The sequence below is a fragment of the Euwallacea fornicatus genome, chromosome 39 (assembly GCF_040115645.1).
Source record: "Euwallacea fornicatus isolate EFF26 chromosome 39, ASM4011564v1, whole genome shotgun sequence".
Taxonomy (NCBI): Eukaryota; Metazoa; Arthropoda; class Insecta; order Coleoptera; family Curculionidae; genus Euwallacea; species Euwallacea fornicatus.
The window spans coordinates 944493-959876 of NC_089579.1; the positions used below are offsets into that span (position 1 = coordinate 944493).

The 15384-nt window shown below is 45.1% G+C and overlaps 2 protein-coding genes across 3 annotated transcripts in view; both read right to left on the reverse strand.

Annotated features, from left to right (window-relative positions):
• Positions 1-14636, reverse strand: part of LOC136349647 (ATP-binding cassette sub-family C member 4-like) — a 33030-nt gene extending 18394 nt beyond the window's left edge. For both annotated transcript variants that reach the window (XM_066301331.1, XM_066301330.1), the window contains exons 1-22: positions 13923-14636; positions 13564-13809; positions 13220-13291; positions 9107-9314; positions 8835-9057; positions 8623-8779; positions 8359-8572; positions 8003-8303; positions 6561-6752; positions 6267-6511; positions 4646-4957; positions 4430-4599; positions 4205-4375; positions 2458-2605; positions 2252-2402; positions 1962-2192; positions 1748-1911; positions 1565-1699; positions 1359-1514; positions 1164-1287; positions 863-1101; positions 662-802 (exon numbers count right to left, since the gene is read on the reverse strand). In XM_066301331.1, coding sequence (XP_066157428.1) covers positions 662-802; positions 863-1101; positions 1164-1287; positions 1359-1514; positions 1565-1699; positions 1748-1911; positions 1962-2192; positions 2252-2402; positions 2458-2605; positions 4205-4375; positions 4430-4599; positions 4646-4957; positions 6267-6511; positions 6561-6752; positions 8003-8303; positions 8359-8572; positions 8623-8779; positions 8835-9057; positions 9107-9314; positions 13220-13291; positions 13564-13809; positions 13923-14002 — 4080 coding nt within the window. In that variant the 5' untranslated portion in view covers positions 14003-14636. The remainder of the gene's footprint in view (positions 1-661; positions 803-862; positions 1102-1163; positions 1288-1358; positions 1515-1564; positions 1700-1747; positions 1912-1961; positions 2193-2251; positions 2403-2457; positions 2606-4204; positions 4376-4429; positions 4600-4645; positions 4958-6266; positions 6512-6560; positions 6753-8002; positions 8304-8358; positions 8573-8622; positions 8780-8834; positions 9058-9106; positions 9315-13219; positions 13292-13563; positions 13810-13922) is intronic.
• On the reverse strand, positions 14051-14646 carry LOC136349638 (histone-lysine N-methyltransferase SETMAR-like). Its single transcript, XM_066301318.1, has 2 exons — positions 14503-14646; positions 14051-14458 (listed from the first exon to the last, which is right to left on the reverse strand). The coding sequence occupies exons 1-2, from the start codon at positions 14644-14646 to the stop codon at positions 14051-14053; spliced, it is 552 nt and encodes a 183-aa protein (XP_066157415.1).
• Between the last annotated feature and the right edge of the window lie 738 nt (positions 14647-15384).

Sequence of the window (15384 nt, forward strand, 5' to 3'; positions counted from 1 at the left end):
CTAGGCGGACATGTCTTACTGGTAGACATTTCAGGCATTTCTCTTCTTGGAGAAACTTCCGACGTCACTCTCTGAAATGCGACACTCTCCTCCGCGGGAAGGAGAGATGCTTCGCGGAGGGGGTGTGATCTCCAAGGAAGAAAAAAGGACTAATTGATAAGCCTCAGTTCCCCACCCCAACCCCCACCTTTTCCACTGCTAGTTTGTCGTCCAATCGGAATATGGAAGAATCCTTTTTCGAGTTTTAGTTTTTCTACGGTGAATCTGAACGTAAAGATTTTTAAGGGTGCAACAATGCAGTTAGAGTCGCGTTTAACCGATCAATGGAAGGAGCTTTCAACTGCATTAAATCTCTCCCCAGTCCATGGAAGAAGCTATCGAAACTGCACGCACTGGTTTTTTGTTCTCATTTTAAGGAGGTTTCAGGGGTTGATTGGGACTGAAACGGCCCGCGAAATTCTGTCGTTCGTTTAACCGGGCTGCATTAGATGCAGATCTCGAACTAGCATAGATCGCTATCTAACCGTCACTTGGGTCGTGTGATTGTGTAACTAGCGCTTACGTCATAAATCCAAGAGCAAACCTTTGGCGAAACGCAAACCGTCCCAAAAGATCGTTCCTACCGACAAAAGTCACGCACCCAATGGAAGGTGCCCCCTACCTGTCTCGCGGTTTCAGTCAAAAAAGCAGCAATGGCAGTGCCAGTCCTCCTCACCAGCGCCGACAGGTACCCTTCAGGGTTTTGCAACAATACGTAAGGGTGATCAAACTCCACGCATCGCCCCGCATCCATTACCAATATCTGAAATTTGCACAACTTAAACGTCCCCGAAGGCAACAGCGTCACTGTTCAAAGACGAACTTTGTCTGAATCCATCACCGTGTGCAGCCTGTGTGCTATAGTGAGTACTGTGCAATTGGCAAATTTACTTCTTATGGTCTTCTGAATCAGCTTGTCAGTCCGAGCGTCCAAATTTGCAGTAGCCTCGTCCATTACCAGGATCTTATTATTTCTTAAAATTGCGCGAGCCAAACAGATCATCTGCCTCTGTCCGGCACTTATGTTTTGACCACCTTCGGTCATTACTTTGTCCAAGCACGCTAAAACCAAAAATGATTCATTTCTTATACGATTACTTAGATTTTGTCGAAGTGAACTCTACCTTTGCCTCTAGTACAGGCGTCTCGGTCTTCGACGTCTGTGAGGGCCGCTAGCATTTGATCATCGTCGTATTCGTTGAGAGGGTCCAAATTATACCTCAAGGAGCCGTTAAACAGAATTGGTTCCTGAAACGGATATTTTAGCGTGACCATCGCACTACGCTCACCAGTAACTGCCACCAAGGTGGTTAGCATACCTGAGGAATTATAGAAATTTTCCTCCTCAAGTCGTGCAGACCCAGAACGCTGATATCCAGGTGATCAACGTAAACTTCCCCTTCATAGCGACATAACCGAAATAACGTCAGGATTAATGACGACTTTCCTGCTCCGCTCCTGCCCACAATACCGATCTGGAATCTCTTACTTTTAACCTCTCCTTCAATCCATTGGGGAAACCAACCTTTTGCTCGGGCAATATAACGATGTTTAAATCCTTCAAAACGGGCTCGTGCGAGAGGTCGTATCTCATGCTCGTGTCGACAAACTCAATATGGCCCTTTCCAGGCCACGAGGGCGGAGGCTTTCTATCTGGAGCCTGAGATTCGCTTTCGTTAGTGCGTGAGGAACGCCCTAGAGTACTCACCGAATCTACATCTTGCTCGTGCTCTATTCGTGCGAACTCTAACACCCTTTCCACCGAAGTCATTTGGTTCTCCAGCTCCGCCGACTGCCTCATGCCCCACTGAATGAGGCCAGTCAAACCGAGCGCTTGGGTTATCACTAGGCCCACAGTGCCTCCGTAGAACCCTACAAGGGCATCGTGAGTGAATGAAAATCAGCATCGGAAACCTCCTTACTCTGAGATGCAAAAACGCAAATGAAACTCACGCATCCGATGAAGAGGACCGTGATCCAATCTAGCCAAAGGCTGAAAGCCCTGGAGGTGTACAAGAACATAAACCAGGCGCTGCTGTGAATGTCCTGCAAACGATCGAACTCCTTCACCAAAGTCTTCTCCGCTTTGTTTATTCTTATCGTGGACAGTCCTCGTAATGTCGCGTTTAAATGAGCAAATACGGGGCTTCTGGCTGCAAGAGGAGACGAAGAAGAGTTGACTTTCTTCGTTGATTTTGACAGATCGACCTACATATGCCTTCCAGCCTCTTCACACTCCTGCTGGTCTTCAGGTAGAACCTTCTGAGATAATAGAAAATTCCCAGCATGATCACGACGGGTATTAAGAACCAGGCGTTTACCATGCAGACCACACAAATAGCTCCGATCAAATTGAAAATGATCTGTAGAAGTTTTGCTTTGAGAACAAGAAGTTGATATGCAAATGTAATGGACGACCTGCAGGGTGTCAATGAAGGCCTCCGGCAAGAGCTCATCGACCTGGCTCAGGTCCTTCGAAAATCTGTTTAGGATCCTCCCTGATGTGTTTTGATGGAAGAAATTCATTGCTGCCAAAACGACGCTCCTCAACATTCGACTGTGAAGGCTGTAAGGAAATGTACGGGGTGTTTCTGCGGTGGAATTTTCCTGTTTAAAAGGTCGTCCGATTCTCTTTCCAAAGATGGCTATTGCTGGCATGATGAGCGATCCTCACATTGCAAATTAAAAATTTATCCATTTCACTTTCACAATCACGGCTGCAGTAAGGAAATAGTTCGAACTGCTGTCCATTAACTTCCACGCTGATGCGAGTTCTCTCCGACTCGATTTCCCGCATTACTGAGCATTTCTGGCGTTACAACACCCGTTAACAATCCGTTGCCGTAAACCTTGTAAGCAGCACAGACCTTAATTTTTAGGCGTCCCCGCAAAAAAAAATCGAACGGCGACAAATCTGGCGATCTCGGTGGCCGTTCGACAGCGTCACTTGCACCGGTCCACATTTCTGGAAATGCGCAAAATCCGAAATGAACTAAAACCACGAGCGATGGAAGGGTGGTCACGTGCTCCGCTGTCGTACCCAAATTAAATTTATTTTTAATATGTCTGAACGATTAAGGTACGGAATTGAACAAAAGGGCTATCGCAGCGAGTATTGAAATTGTCGAAATATCGCTGGTTAAAAGGGTAATAACTCGTAAAGCGACCGGACACTTTGGCTTTAAGCAGTTGTTGGAGGAACTCCTACGTAAAGATCGCTCTCCCGCCTGGCCCTTCGGCTCGAGCATGTTCGGATTTCTCTGTGGGCGCTCAGTGAGGCGGTCACTGCTGTCAGGCAGGACCTCGGGAAGCCCCTGGCCTAACCAGCAGTACTTCACTTAACATCGATTCATGCAGAAAAGGGTGTAAATTAAGGGAATGAAAATTATGTTTTGAGTGCCTGAAGTGTGTGATTTGACCCTTTGCAAGGCAAGAGGTTTGTTAGCTTCACAAACGGCTTAGTTTAAAGCAGCAAATGCTTAACCGCTACGGTCTCCGGACGTTAAGCTCGAGCAAATGTGTCGAAATGAATAAATTTCCAATTTGCAGTAGGGGAATCACGCATTATGTCGAAGACTAGCTATTTTCAAAAAGAGAGTTCGACGACCCTTCGAACGGGGTGTCGTCCGACCCCGTTCCCGATTTAAAATTTGCAGGGTTGAACGCTCCCCTCCGCTCAAGGGGTTGAAGGTAGATGTTCGGGGGTAAACCTAAAGGTTTCCTCCCCGGCGGGAAAATTGACGTGTTCATGCGCTTTTCCTTCTAATTAAATTGAGAATTCTAAACTTGAACCGTTTCGTTGTCGTCGGCCCACCTCGTGGATTGCAATTTCCCTTTCGGGCATCTCCGGAAGTAATTCGAATCTTCCAAACGTAGAAAAATGCAAAACGGCCCCCGCACAAACTACAATTTTGCCCCCATTCAACCCGCTTTCCCCCTCTGAAGGTACCTGACGCCGTCGCGTCGACGATTCGAGGCGTCCTTCACGCGGTGGGCCAAACTGGGTGCTCCCGAAAGGAGGTTCAATCAAAATCGAAACGCAGCTCAGTCAGTTATTTTGCTATCCTGACTGAAACGGGGAGTTCCCCTTAAAAGCGTTCAACGCGCCCCCCCCCTTGTAGGGGCCGGTGCAACGCTGTGGGCACCCTTTGGAGTTTTACCTTACCGGTAAGAAGCGCGGATGCAAATGGAGAAAAAATGTACGCTCCTGAAGACCACAATTGCGATTGTGCCCGCCGTGATGATTGCGTAGATTTTTATGCACGCCCCTCTATCCAGGTGGTTCCAAAGCCCTTTGGAGCGGTCACTGGAACCTCTTCGTTCTTCCAAATTTACCCTGAACCAGCACATTAAATGGGGGCTAAGTTAGTTGCGAAGCTGCCTAAAATACCAAAGGCTTAAGAAGAAATCTGCAAAACTGGCCAACGTCTGCGACCCCAGGAACAGGAGGAGCATCAGACATATCTGGCAGTGGTTGCCTCCGGCGAGGAAGTACTCTTTGTAATTACCGAAGGCCACTGCCCCAGAAGAGCGCATTTCTGGAGTTGCCCTTCGTCCAGGCTAAAATTCCAATGGTAAACCACTGAAGAAAATAGTGGATACGCACCTTCAAACCCTCAATATCGACAATGCTATTAAACGCAATGCTGGTGTGGGAGATAGCCTTCAGCATCTTCTCAGTTTCCTTTTCTTCCTCAGGCAGGCTAGTGGCAAGGGTAGCTGCCTCCTCGAATAATAGGGCAAAACTCTCCTCACTCTTCTTCATTTCTTCGTAAGTCCCTTGCATAGCGATCGTGCCCTCGTTCAAAACGATGATCTTGTCAGCTCTACGTAGATACTGAAGCTGATGCGTCACCAAGACCACTATCTTGTGCTTCAGGTGTCGCAGCATGCATTCTTCGAATAATTGCCGCCCGACCTGAATCCAAAAATTACTTTCGATTTTCCTGAACTAGTGAAATCCCTTGGGGAAACTCGAGGAAATTTTACGAGAAACTGCTCGCTTTGCTGCCACGAACCCTCGAAATTTTTAATCTCTCGTTAAGGGCCGTCAGGAACTTCTAATCGTCATATCAGATGAAATTCTCAATTGTTACGGGGGTAGTCCCAGAAGTGCCCCACTTGACCCACGGGATGAGGTTTTCAAGCGTGTCACGTCAATGTCCTCGAGTTGCCAGTTTTAGGAAAAGAAGTTTCAAGAAAGGGGAGGTTGCGTTAAGGGATGAAACTTTCGATATTATCACTGTTTCGATTCGAAGTCATCTTCAGGTTCCAATCAAGATCAACTTCGTTGATCTAAACCCCACGTCGTTCTGACCCATTCCGATTTGTTGTTGGAAACAAACCTGCTTTTGCCCCAAAACAGTTTTTATCCAATCAAGAGTTTTGGAAGAAATCGAAATTTTTGAGGAATTTCACTTCCAACGAAAAATGCTTACGTCACTACAGTCAACAGAAAGAATAAGGAAATATACGGAGTGTTTAAAAAAGACTCGGCAAAATTTAATGGGGTTAGCTCAGGTTGGGTGATGACCGAGTGGGAGCGGGACTGGGAGAAGTACGGGGGTTGGATAAAGACCTGCGTACCCCGGGTCCGCGACTGGTACGAGTAGATACGTGTTAGCTCGGGTTTTCACCGGACACGGCGTGTTCGGGAAATACCTGAAGCGGAAACCAGTGGAGAGAAGTGCGAAATGTCCGTTTTGTAGCGAAAGGGAGGACACACCGGAGCACACTCTGTGGAGGTGTCCAGAGAGGGAGAGTTGTCGCGCCGAGACAAGGACGGGGGGCTCGACCTGAACCGAAGTACCATAGGGAGTGAGCTAGTGGAGAGCGAGGAGACATGGATGATATTCGTGGCCTCATAGAGAGGATCTCGAGGGCCAAGATTGTGAGAGAGAACGAGAGGAAGAAGAGTAGGGTGCGGAGCCGTGCCCGTACCTAGTCCGAGGAAGTCCTGATGAAATGCTGAGGGGCAGAAGAGGGGAAGTGGGTCTAGTGGGTAAGGTAATGGTCGGTCGAATCCCACGCTACCCGGCCGAAGACCGAGCCGAGTGTCTTAAGAAGATTCCCCCTCCTCGGAAAAAAAAGGTTTTTTGAATAGAGGTATTGCTTAAGGCATAGAAGCCACGTTGAGCCGGGACCATGTGGGGAAATAACATATTTTCTAATTTGTTTTTCCTTCAAGCGATAGATCGGATGCTTCCGGGATTATCCTAGTACTTCACCTGAATATCCACCGCAGATAACGGATCGTCAAAAAGGTATATGTCTGCTTCTTTATATACAGCTCTGGCTAAGTTAATCCTGGCCCTTTGACCGCCGCTTAAGGAGGTTCCCCTTTCTCCGACCATAGTCCTATCGCCATAGGGCAAAAGAGAAAAGTCCCTTTTCAGAGCGCAAGCCCTTATTGTTTGATGGTAGCGTTCCGGGTTGAATGGTTTACCGAACAGTATGTTCTGACGAACTGTACCTGTGGTAAGTTAAGGTTAAACAGAGAACAAAAGAGGTGTGACCATTACCGGCAAATAACCAAGGTTCTTGCGAGGCATAAGAGACAACACCCGAGATTACCAGTTTACCGGTAAAAGGCTCCAATTCGCCCAAGATCAAATTAAGTAGGCACGTCTTCCCCGATCCTACTGTCCCTACTATAGCGATAAGTTGTCCCTTGGTCATTCGGGTGTTGATATTTTCCAAACAGAGGGACTCGCCTAACAGAAATTGGATATACGAGGTGTTCCGAGAAAGTTGTGCCAAACTTACAAAGGTTGTGGGACGCACTGCGGTCAACAATTTTACACAAAAATCCCTAATAAAATATGAGTCGTTCTGGCTCTGGGGCCGCTTTTGCGCAAAAGGCTACGACATTCAGGTGAACAAAGTAAAAATAATCATTTTTTTTTCAAGTTTATCAAATGCATTGCCAAAACTCGACGTTGTTGATAATTGATTTGGATAGCAACTGCAGTGAATTACGTGCTTCACATTGGTTTCTTCGGCGGCAACTGCGAAAGTGTTTTCATTTACGCTTGAAGAGCATACAGACATGCATCTGATTCACTGGGAAGCGAAGTGCGATGCTAGAGAAGCTGAGCGTCTTTTTCCTCACCCTTATCCGAGTCCCCGACATCCGCTTCCAACGATCCACGGTCGATTGGGCAGTTTTAAACCGGCCGAAGGAGCCGGACATCCACGGCCTGCACGTCTTTGATGAAGAGGTTTCGTACCAAACTGATGAACTACCCACAACTAGCACGCGTGCAATAACGAACCTGTCCGTCAAACTGCATGACGGGTACTTAACGAGCAGCCCTCCCGCCCTTGGCGCTTTCAAGGAGTGCAAGTCTGCAAGGTTACTAGCCGTTCTTGCCGATGGTTTTTGCAAAGCACAGCAAACAACCGACTTTGCTTTCAGATGGCCAGCACGAAATCCAGATTTAAGTCCGTTCGAGTTTACCTCTCGACATTACGTTAAGCAGTTGGCGCGACAAACTCCTGCATCAAGCCAAGAGGGCCTGTTCGGAGGAGTGACGGTAGCCCCTCGTGGAACGGGATCCACGCATCGTACAAAATGGGGGCGCGATTGAACGATCCAAAGAACGAATTTATGTAGCCAGGTGGGAGATCGTCATTTTAAAATTTAATTTTTTTCTTGTGGTATCTTCAATGAAGATGAATTGAACTTGTCGAAGTCTCTTGCTGTCGACGAACTAAAATTACATAGCGGATAAAAATAAACTGAAGCCAAAATGGCTTATTTCTATCAGTGGTTTTCGTGCAAAAATTGTTCATTGCGCCATTTTCTACAACCTTCTTAAGTTCGGTACAACCTTTTTGGCACGCCCTGTATTTCAACACCAGAGATAATTCCATTGCGGTTTAAACCTCTGAACAATTCCGAGAAATGTTCGGGGAGTTAGCAAAATCGCTTCGAAAAATCCAAGAAAGACTTCATTCTTACCATATTTCGCGCTTCCATGAAAGATGGAAATATGGGCCCCATTCGCAATTTTCGCGGAAGATTCCTGCTCGAGGACGGCTCCCGCGGCCTCAGGACCACGATGCGTATCAGCAGCGGTTAAAGAATCAGTGGTGTTCTGTAGGTCACGTTCTTTCTTCAAAATGGATGCCGGTCTGGACCTCTCCCCGGGCAAGGTGCCGATCTCAAGGTTGGGATCTAAAATGCTGCGATCGCCCACATCCACCTCCACCGTCATCATGAATTCCTGAATCCTTCGTATCGAGACTTTAGTTTCTGCTATCTAATATTTAACGAGTTCATTTGGCAGAGTGACTTGCAGCCGACATAAGGATTACCGCATTCAGTCCCAAAGGAAAATATACCGCACAAGTGGTTCTAATAACTAGATAGTACCCTGCAATGACGAAAACTCGTTCGGCATTTATGTCATTCCCCAACAGGACGTAGCTCAATACAGTCAGGAAGATGCCGGCCCTTGCGGTGATCATTATGAATGACATGGTGATTCCTCGAATGTACGAAGTCAACATCAGCACTTTCAGCTCCTCCCTGCAGAGAAAAATTACTAAAACGCCTCAATCCCAGGCTTGAAATCCCACTTTCTCAGTCTGTTAATCACTCCAATGAAGGCATTTTCCCAGGCGTACATTTTGATCACTTGAATTGCCTGAATTACTTCGTTCATATGCCGCACCCTAGCATCGGTCCTCGCCCCGGCCCGGACTCTGAGGTACGACGCGCCCAAACTCATTAAAACTGCAGCAATTCCGCATCACGAAAAAATAGTAATAAAATTCCTAAATCGACTCACCTTGCAGTGGTGAAATCATCAACACTGCCGTCATTCCGTAAACAGCGGCAACCCCTATTTCTAGATAAATTAAGAAAGTGATCAGGCAACACTGGAGGGGCGCCAACCACAAGTAATGTAAAAACAATGGGGCCACATTGAACCTGCTAACATCGCTCGACATTAGGTTGATTATGTTACCCACAGTGTCCCCTCCCAGGGCCGTGAGTTTTATCCTCAAAGCCTGCAAATTCCGTGCGTTAACGAAGCGTTTTGAAACACCTTAAAATTACCTTTCTATAGATTAAAGAACAACAAGCGACCCTAATTTGCATTCCTACATGCAGAGCGGCCATGATGCAGGGATGGAAGATGCCCATTGACACGAAGCTGCAAATCACAATGCACGCAGCGAAGAAGAACGCTTCCGACTTGGAGATGCGGCTTTGGTCCTTGGAGAAGTAGTAAATTGCGCGCATTAAGAACGTTGGGGGATGCTGCCTGAAAGGAGAATAAACGCTCGGGGTGGCAAATCGTCGATATTTGAGAATAGAAGTGGGAAACTTGAGAATTCGAATGGTCAAATTGTTCAAAAATAATACAGAGCAACGTGCCCTTCAGTAATTCAATAGAAAAATATATGTCTCATCTCAGTTCGTCGTTTTCGGGACTGCCCGGGTCAGCCTCTTCCTTTTTCCAACTCCCTTAACTGCTACCTGTGTTTCTCGCCCCCGTTTGATCACATCTGGGCACCAGATCATCACTCTAATCGTCTTATCATAATGTCGTTAAGCATGGGTATTGTGAAATGGACAGAACGAATACATAAATTCACGAAAATGTCGATGGTCAACTGAATTATGGATTAATGATCCTACACACAGCTTGTTGATAACTTTGGGGAGTTGTCTGGTCACTGATGTCCAGTTCTGCATCCGGGCCATCCGAAATGTACGTAGTTTTTCTTAACGTTGCAGAATCAACAGTAAAGGCTTCGCCGTTACGTTCTTACATTAAGCCGGTGGCAATAGCGATAAAGTCATCCGAATTACTGCTGCTAATCCCTGTAGCTTCACGATTTAGCAACATTTCAGATAAAACAGACAAGGATGTATCTTCTTTTACTGCAGCACCTCCGTTTTCTATTTTCACATTTTCCCGCGTTATCCCAGCTTTGCGGAGCAATTTCCAATAGTGCCTTCTGTTACATTTTGCCAGGCAGTTTTGAGAAAATAAGTAGCATCCAGCGCATCTACACTGGAATTTTAATAAGCCCTGAGAACTATCAACAGATTCCGTTCTCGAAGATAAATTTTTAACCATAACTGATATTTAAAAAGGTTTAAAATTTTAGGTGATGCCCCGATCCAGAGGTTGAACCATTAACGCGCAGTTTGATGGTAGAAAAACTCGTTGAACGTCTTTAGGATGAGAACACGCGTTGTCTCAAAAAAACCAAAAATTCTCTTCTTTCTGCTCTGATTCTTCTATCAAAATCTCTTAACCATTTTTCCATTATAACAGATGTAATCCGAGCTTTCCTATTACTTTTCCATTTAACAGGTAAATTATCCACATTAATATTTTCTAATGGTTTTGGTCTTGCGATTTGCCGATTACCACCAACCTTTCCTTTTCTTCATCCATGTTGACGCAATGCTGAATAAGAAGTCTTCCTTTAGGCAACTTTGTACCGGTGCAGTTCTATGGTTTAAACCTTAAATTTTTGCCCGGGAAAGCGCAAAAATCAAGCCCGTTGCGCCTGCGCCAAAGATATTTCTTAATGAATAATCATCAGTTCATCAATGCCTTCGTTTTGTTTAAAAAAACGTTCCACGTTCCTGAATTGACGCTTTCGACCTTCCCAAATAGGGCTTTGAAACTTTGGATTTTTTCAAGCCACCCAGATGACCCACTGAAATTTACGTATCCCAAACTTTGCGCGATATCTAAGTCGACCTAAGGGCCCTAAAAATATTGAATTAAAAAAAATTACTCCCTTGTCTTCTACATTTATCTGACAAAAGAATCCCCTTGTTTTTTCCTTTTACGAATCAATCGTAACAAAGTCTGTCGATATTTAAGCCCTTTGGTTTTGTAAAGTTTCGTTTCATACGCATGTTACCATTAGAATGCCACTCGTATAATAATTCGTTTCTGCTTTTCGTAATTCCGGCAGCTTATGTGTTTCCTGCATCAAATCGTTTTGAAAAATTTCTTATATTAAGTTTCTCCTTGTTATACGTTTCCACTGTGTAAATTTTCTCTTTGAGAGGTAACGTGTCACGTGGCTTGTGTAGAATTGCCGTGTCTGCGCCGGCCCAATGGAGGATCCGTTCAACGTCACTTATATGCGATTCTGTATAACCGAATCCCGGACAGTGAAAAAGTGTCCGTTAAACAAATGTCCGTTTATTGGCGGTGTCCGTTAAGTGAGCTTTCGCTGTCCTTAAAAATCGATAGGACTCGCCGTCTTCGAAAAAATCACATTTAAAACGCTCAGTGTCTCTATGTCCGTTTCAATTGATTCGCGAACTATCAACTTTTTTTCCAAGATGGCCCCGATTGAAACAAAACAATTAGCGAAGCTGTCAAAATGACTTAAGTGACGTATTACTTCAAATTGAATCGGTTAATTGTAATGAGTGTTGCGAAAATATTCGAAAATTTTAAGAAAACTTATGTGAAAATAACTTTTCCTCGAATATCGACGTCGCGTACGCGTATGGGTAAGAAAATTTTAATGTACGTAGCGCTAAGCGGCCACACTTGCAATTGCATCCAAACAGGAGGCAGCCGGATTCCAAACTCTTTACGAATCTTTATGATAAATTAGGAGAAACTGGATCGCTTTGTCCAAACAGGAACAACGTGAGCCGCCCACAAACAATCAGTATGGAAAAGGAGGAGGGAATTTTCGGTCGCGTTGGTGAAAGCCAAGATATGAGTTCAAGACAAATTGGTTTGAGTGCGCCTGTCAAATCGTCCATTTTAAGAGTGCTATAACATATTTAGCCCCACCATTTCATCCCTGTCCAGAACGTTCTTGAAATAAATCGTAAAGTAAAAGATCTAGAAGAATTAAAAAATAAAATTACTTAAGAAGCCCAACAAATACCTTTTAAAATGATAAAAAAAAGTTCTTGAGGAGTTCGAATTGCGGCGTGCCCGCTCTCAGGTAAGTTCAGCTTGAGATTAGGGCGACACGCCACAATTCGAATATTTAATCCGTTGGATTATAGTAGTCAATATTATTTTTCTTTAAGTATCAATAGTTCTATGATTGTTTCTATTTTTTTGTATTTTTTTTTTAAACTTGTTGAGCTTAGACATGGGACGTCACACGGAGTTTGTTCGGAATTTCTCAAAGGACTCAGAAAGTTCGCAGCATACGGCTGCCGCGAGGAAAAATGAAAAAGTTCATTTGTATATATTACATGGGCAACCCTGTATACATGTTTTTTACGTCACAAGATGCACAATCTTTGACGTGTTTCAGCATTTCACGAAGACACTTTCTTCAATTTTTACCGAACTTATGCGCCTCTTTTGGTCCCCCATATACAACAATTTTATTGCGCAAAAAGCTATAATGTAAAAAAATTGTTGGTTTTCTTGATTTATAAGTATTAGCGCGTCCAGCTTTAACTGCTTCTAATACCCCCCGCAATGTGTCTTGTGTGTAGTTCCCTCGATTTGATTTTCTAACATAATTCCGAACCGTGTTGGTTCTAAAAAAGACAAAATTCACATCTCGACGAAGTGAAAAACGTTGAGTGTAAGATCTAAGCAAAAAAACAATAGAAATAATACCGTGCCAGGGGCAAGAGGGGTCTAACATGCTCTTCGGAATAGAATGTTTTGCCAAAAAACGAAACACTTTAATTGTGAGACCAAACTTGTACATATCTCCTTGTCGAAACGTTACCTAATGATATGCCTACGCAGGGGAAACCCGCAAATAACGAAGCTACGTCTACGTCCTCGGATTGAAATTGCTTATGGGAAGATTTCTAACTGTTAACAAATATATTTTTACTCTTATTACAACAGAAGGAACGCGGTAACGCACTTACCCCACTTACACGTTTCTCCCTCTTCCCTCCCACCCTCCCTCTCTCCCTCTCTCCCTCCCTCTACCCTTCCTACCTCCCACCCTCACTCTACCCTTCCTACCTCCCACCATCCCTCCCCCCTCCTCCCACCTTTTTTTTAATTCTAAGCCGTCGCGATAATTTTCTTTTCTATATTAAAAAGTTCATTTAATAAACTCGTTTTCCTCCCGAAATGATTTTTTTCAAGTGTTTTCTCGTGACGACTGGGCGACTCCATATAATTTGGGCTGTGTCTAATACGAAAACTATTTCGAGGTTTTAAGGTGCCTCGAGTCACCTACGAGTACTTACGGTTCGCTGCTCCTCATGTTCTTGGGATTAAAATATCGAATAAATAATCCAACGTAGATCGGTTGTTGCATTCTAAAACAGAAGAGGAAAATTACGCTCCTCGTGGTTCGATCTTAAATTTCCGCTTCTCCATCGGGAAGTACCCCGTGGATCGATTATATTGGCAGCAAATTTCTCGTTTCGCAAATGAGAAGTCGAGAGCCAGAGACTCCGAGAAACCGTTTTGGGGCGTTTGCCACGCGGTTCTCGACGACTCAACTATTCTTCCTCACTAGCGAGGCACGAACACCCGAAGAACAAAAGGCTCATCTGATCCTCTAGATACGTAAAAAGGCCAAGTTTACCTAATGCCCATCTCCATCACGAACAATAAAATCCCGTAGAGAACTAAGTTCCATCGAAACGTCTTCATGATCGCCTTTCCAAAGTTGGGAGGTCTTCTATTTTTGGCGGCGTCCTGGATCTCTGCGGTCCAGTTCCTGGCTAGCGTGTCACCCAAACTGGACGAGGTGTGTTCTTCCAAAGGCTCGGTGAGGTCGTATTCATCCAGGTCCCGTTTCCTTCCTACCATGAAGGTCTTGAGGGCATACCTAAACGTTTGGAATCTGTCTTAAATTAGATAATCCTTCTATATCAAAATCTCCGGTGGATCTGGACAAATAAGCTTGAGAGAAGAGGGAGTTTTTTAGGAAGAAATGCTTACCAGAAGGTGATGATGGACAAAAAGGAGGCCCCCTTTCTGGGATTATCGGGTCGGTTAAATTCATCAGAATCTGATCTCATTATGTTCTTCGCTTGCTAATTACCTGCGAAACTGACACAACTTTCAAACTATTTTCTTGTAGTCGCTTTGTTGGAGGTGATTTCTGTCAGGATTCCAAATTCAACGCGAAATCTGGTCCCCATGTCAAAAAGCGGTGAAGTCCAGTACACAAACATGAAGTCGTCGAAGGTGTTTTTGGCATCCTCTTGGTTTTTGAAGCATTTCTCGCGTGGGAAGTGGTCGAGGTGCCTGAAAAAATGGCGATCGGGAGGTGAGAGGCCTGGAGAGTATGGCGGATGAGGCAAAGTCTCATAGCTCAGGTCATTCAATTTTTGCGGTGTCGATTGTCCGGCATGTGGCCGAGCGTTGTCATGAAGAAGGATTGGGCCTGTTGACCAATGCCGGGGAGACACGCCGTAGTTTTCGATGCATGTCGTCAATTTGCTGACAATATCTCTCTGCCGAGATGGTTTCGCCTGGATTTAGGAAGCTGTGATGGATCAGACCACCACGCGCTTACCGCGACCTCCCTTTGGTGCAAATGTGGCTGCGGGAAGTGCTGCGGAGCTTGATCGTGGTCCGACCATCGAGCTGAACTCCGATGGTTGTCGTAGAGGACCCATTTCTCGTCACACCTCACAATGCAATCAATAAAAGGGGTCATTTTTGTTGAGCAAAATGAACGCCGACGATACTTCAAAAGCTGTTGCAGATGGTCAAGAACTGTTGGATGAGTTACGCCCAATTCTTCCGCAAGCTCTCTAATAGTTGTACGGGGGTTTTGGGTCGACTAGGGCCTTCAACTGGTCGCTGTCGATTACCGGTGGCCGTCCGCGACCTTTTTGATCTTCGAGGTTTTTATTTCCGCCACGAAACTTGTTAAACCAAAGTTGTTCCACCCGTCCCTGAGCAGTATCAAGACCAAAAGCATTATTAATTTTTCAAGCGGTTTCCGTTCCGACAACATGACAGTGTCAAATTTGAAATCCGACGTTTCGATCTTCCGGGACCATCATCAACTTTATTTTTCTTATGGGCGCCATCTTGGATTTTCACATTTTCGGATTCAGCTTCTTTTCCGATTACGACGATGCGTTAAAATTTGGGCTTGCCGTTTAATGAAAATATCCGCTCCCAAGCGCAGCCGCATGCGCCTTTTTAGGTTGTGCGTTGATGTTAAAACATCTCTTCTTCTTGCTTTGGTCCTCAAAGTGGTTATGATGTTCCTTCGCAACTCGTTAATACCAGCGGGTACAGACTTGTAAGCGAGGCCTTTCACAGTTCCCCATAAACAAATATGTGATGGGGATAGATCCGGTGCGCGTGCCGGCCAACGTACGTCTCCATCATTTGAGATGAGTCCCCCTGGAAATGGTTCCAGCAAATAATCTGTTGCTCTCCT

Bases quoted from the DNA above. Each gene is read 5' to 3' on its own strand.
- LOC136349638 (XM_066301318.1), bottom strand. From the start codon at position 14,646: ATGACCCCTTTTATTGATTGCATTGTGAGGTGTGACGAGAAATGGGTC. The intron at 14,459-14,502 runs GTAAGCGCGTGG...TCCTAAATCCAG, and splicing joins TGCACCAAAGGGAGGTCGCG to GCGAAACCATCTCGGCAGAG.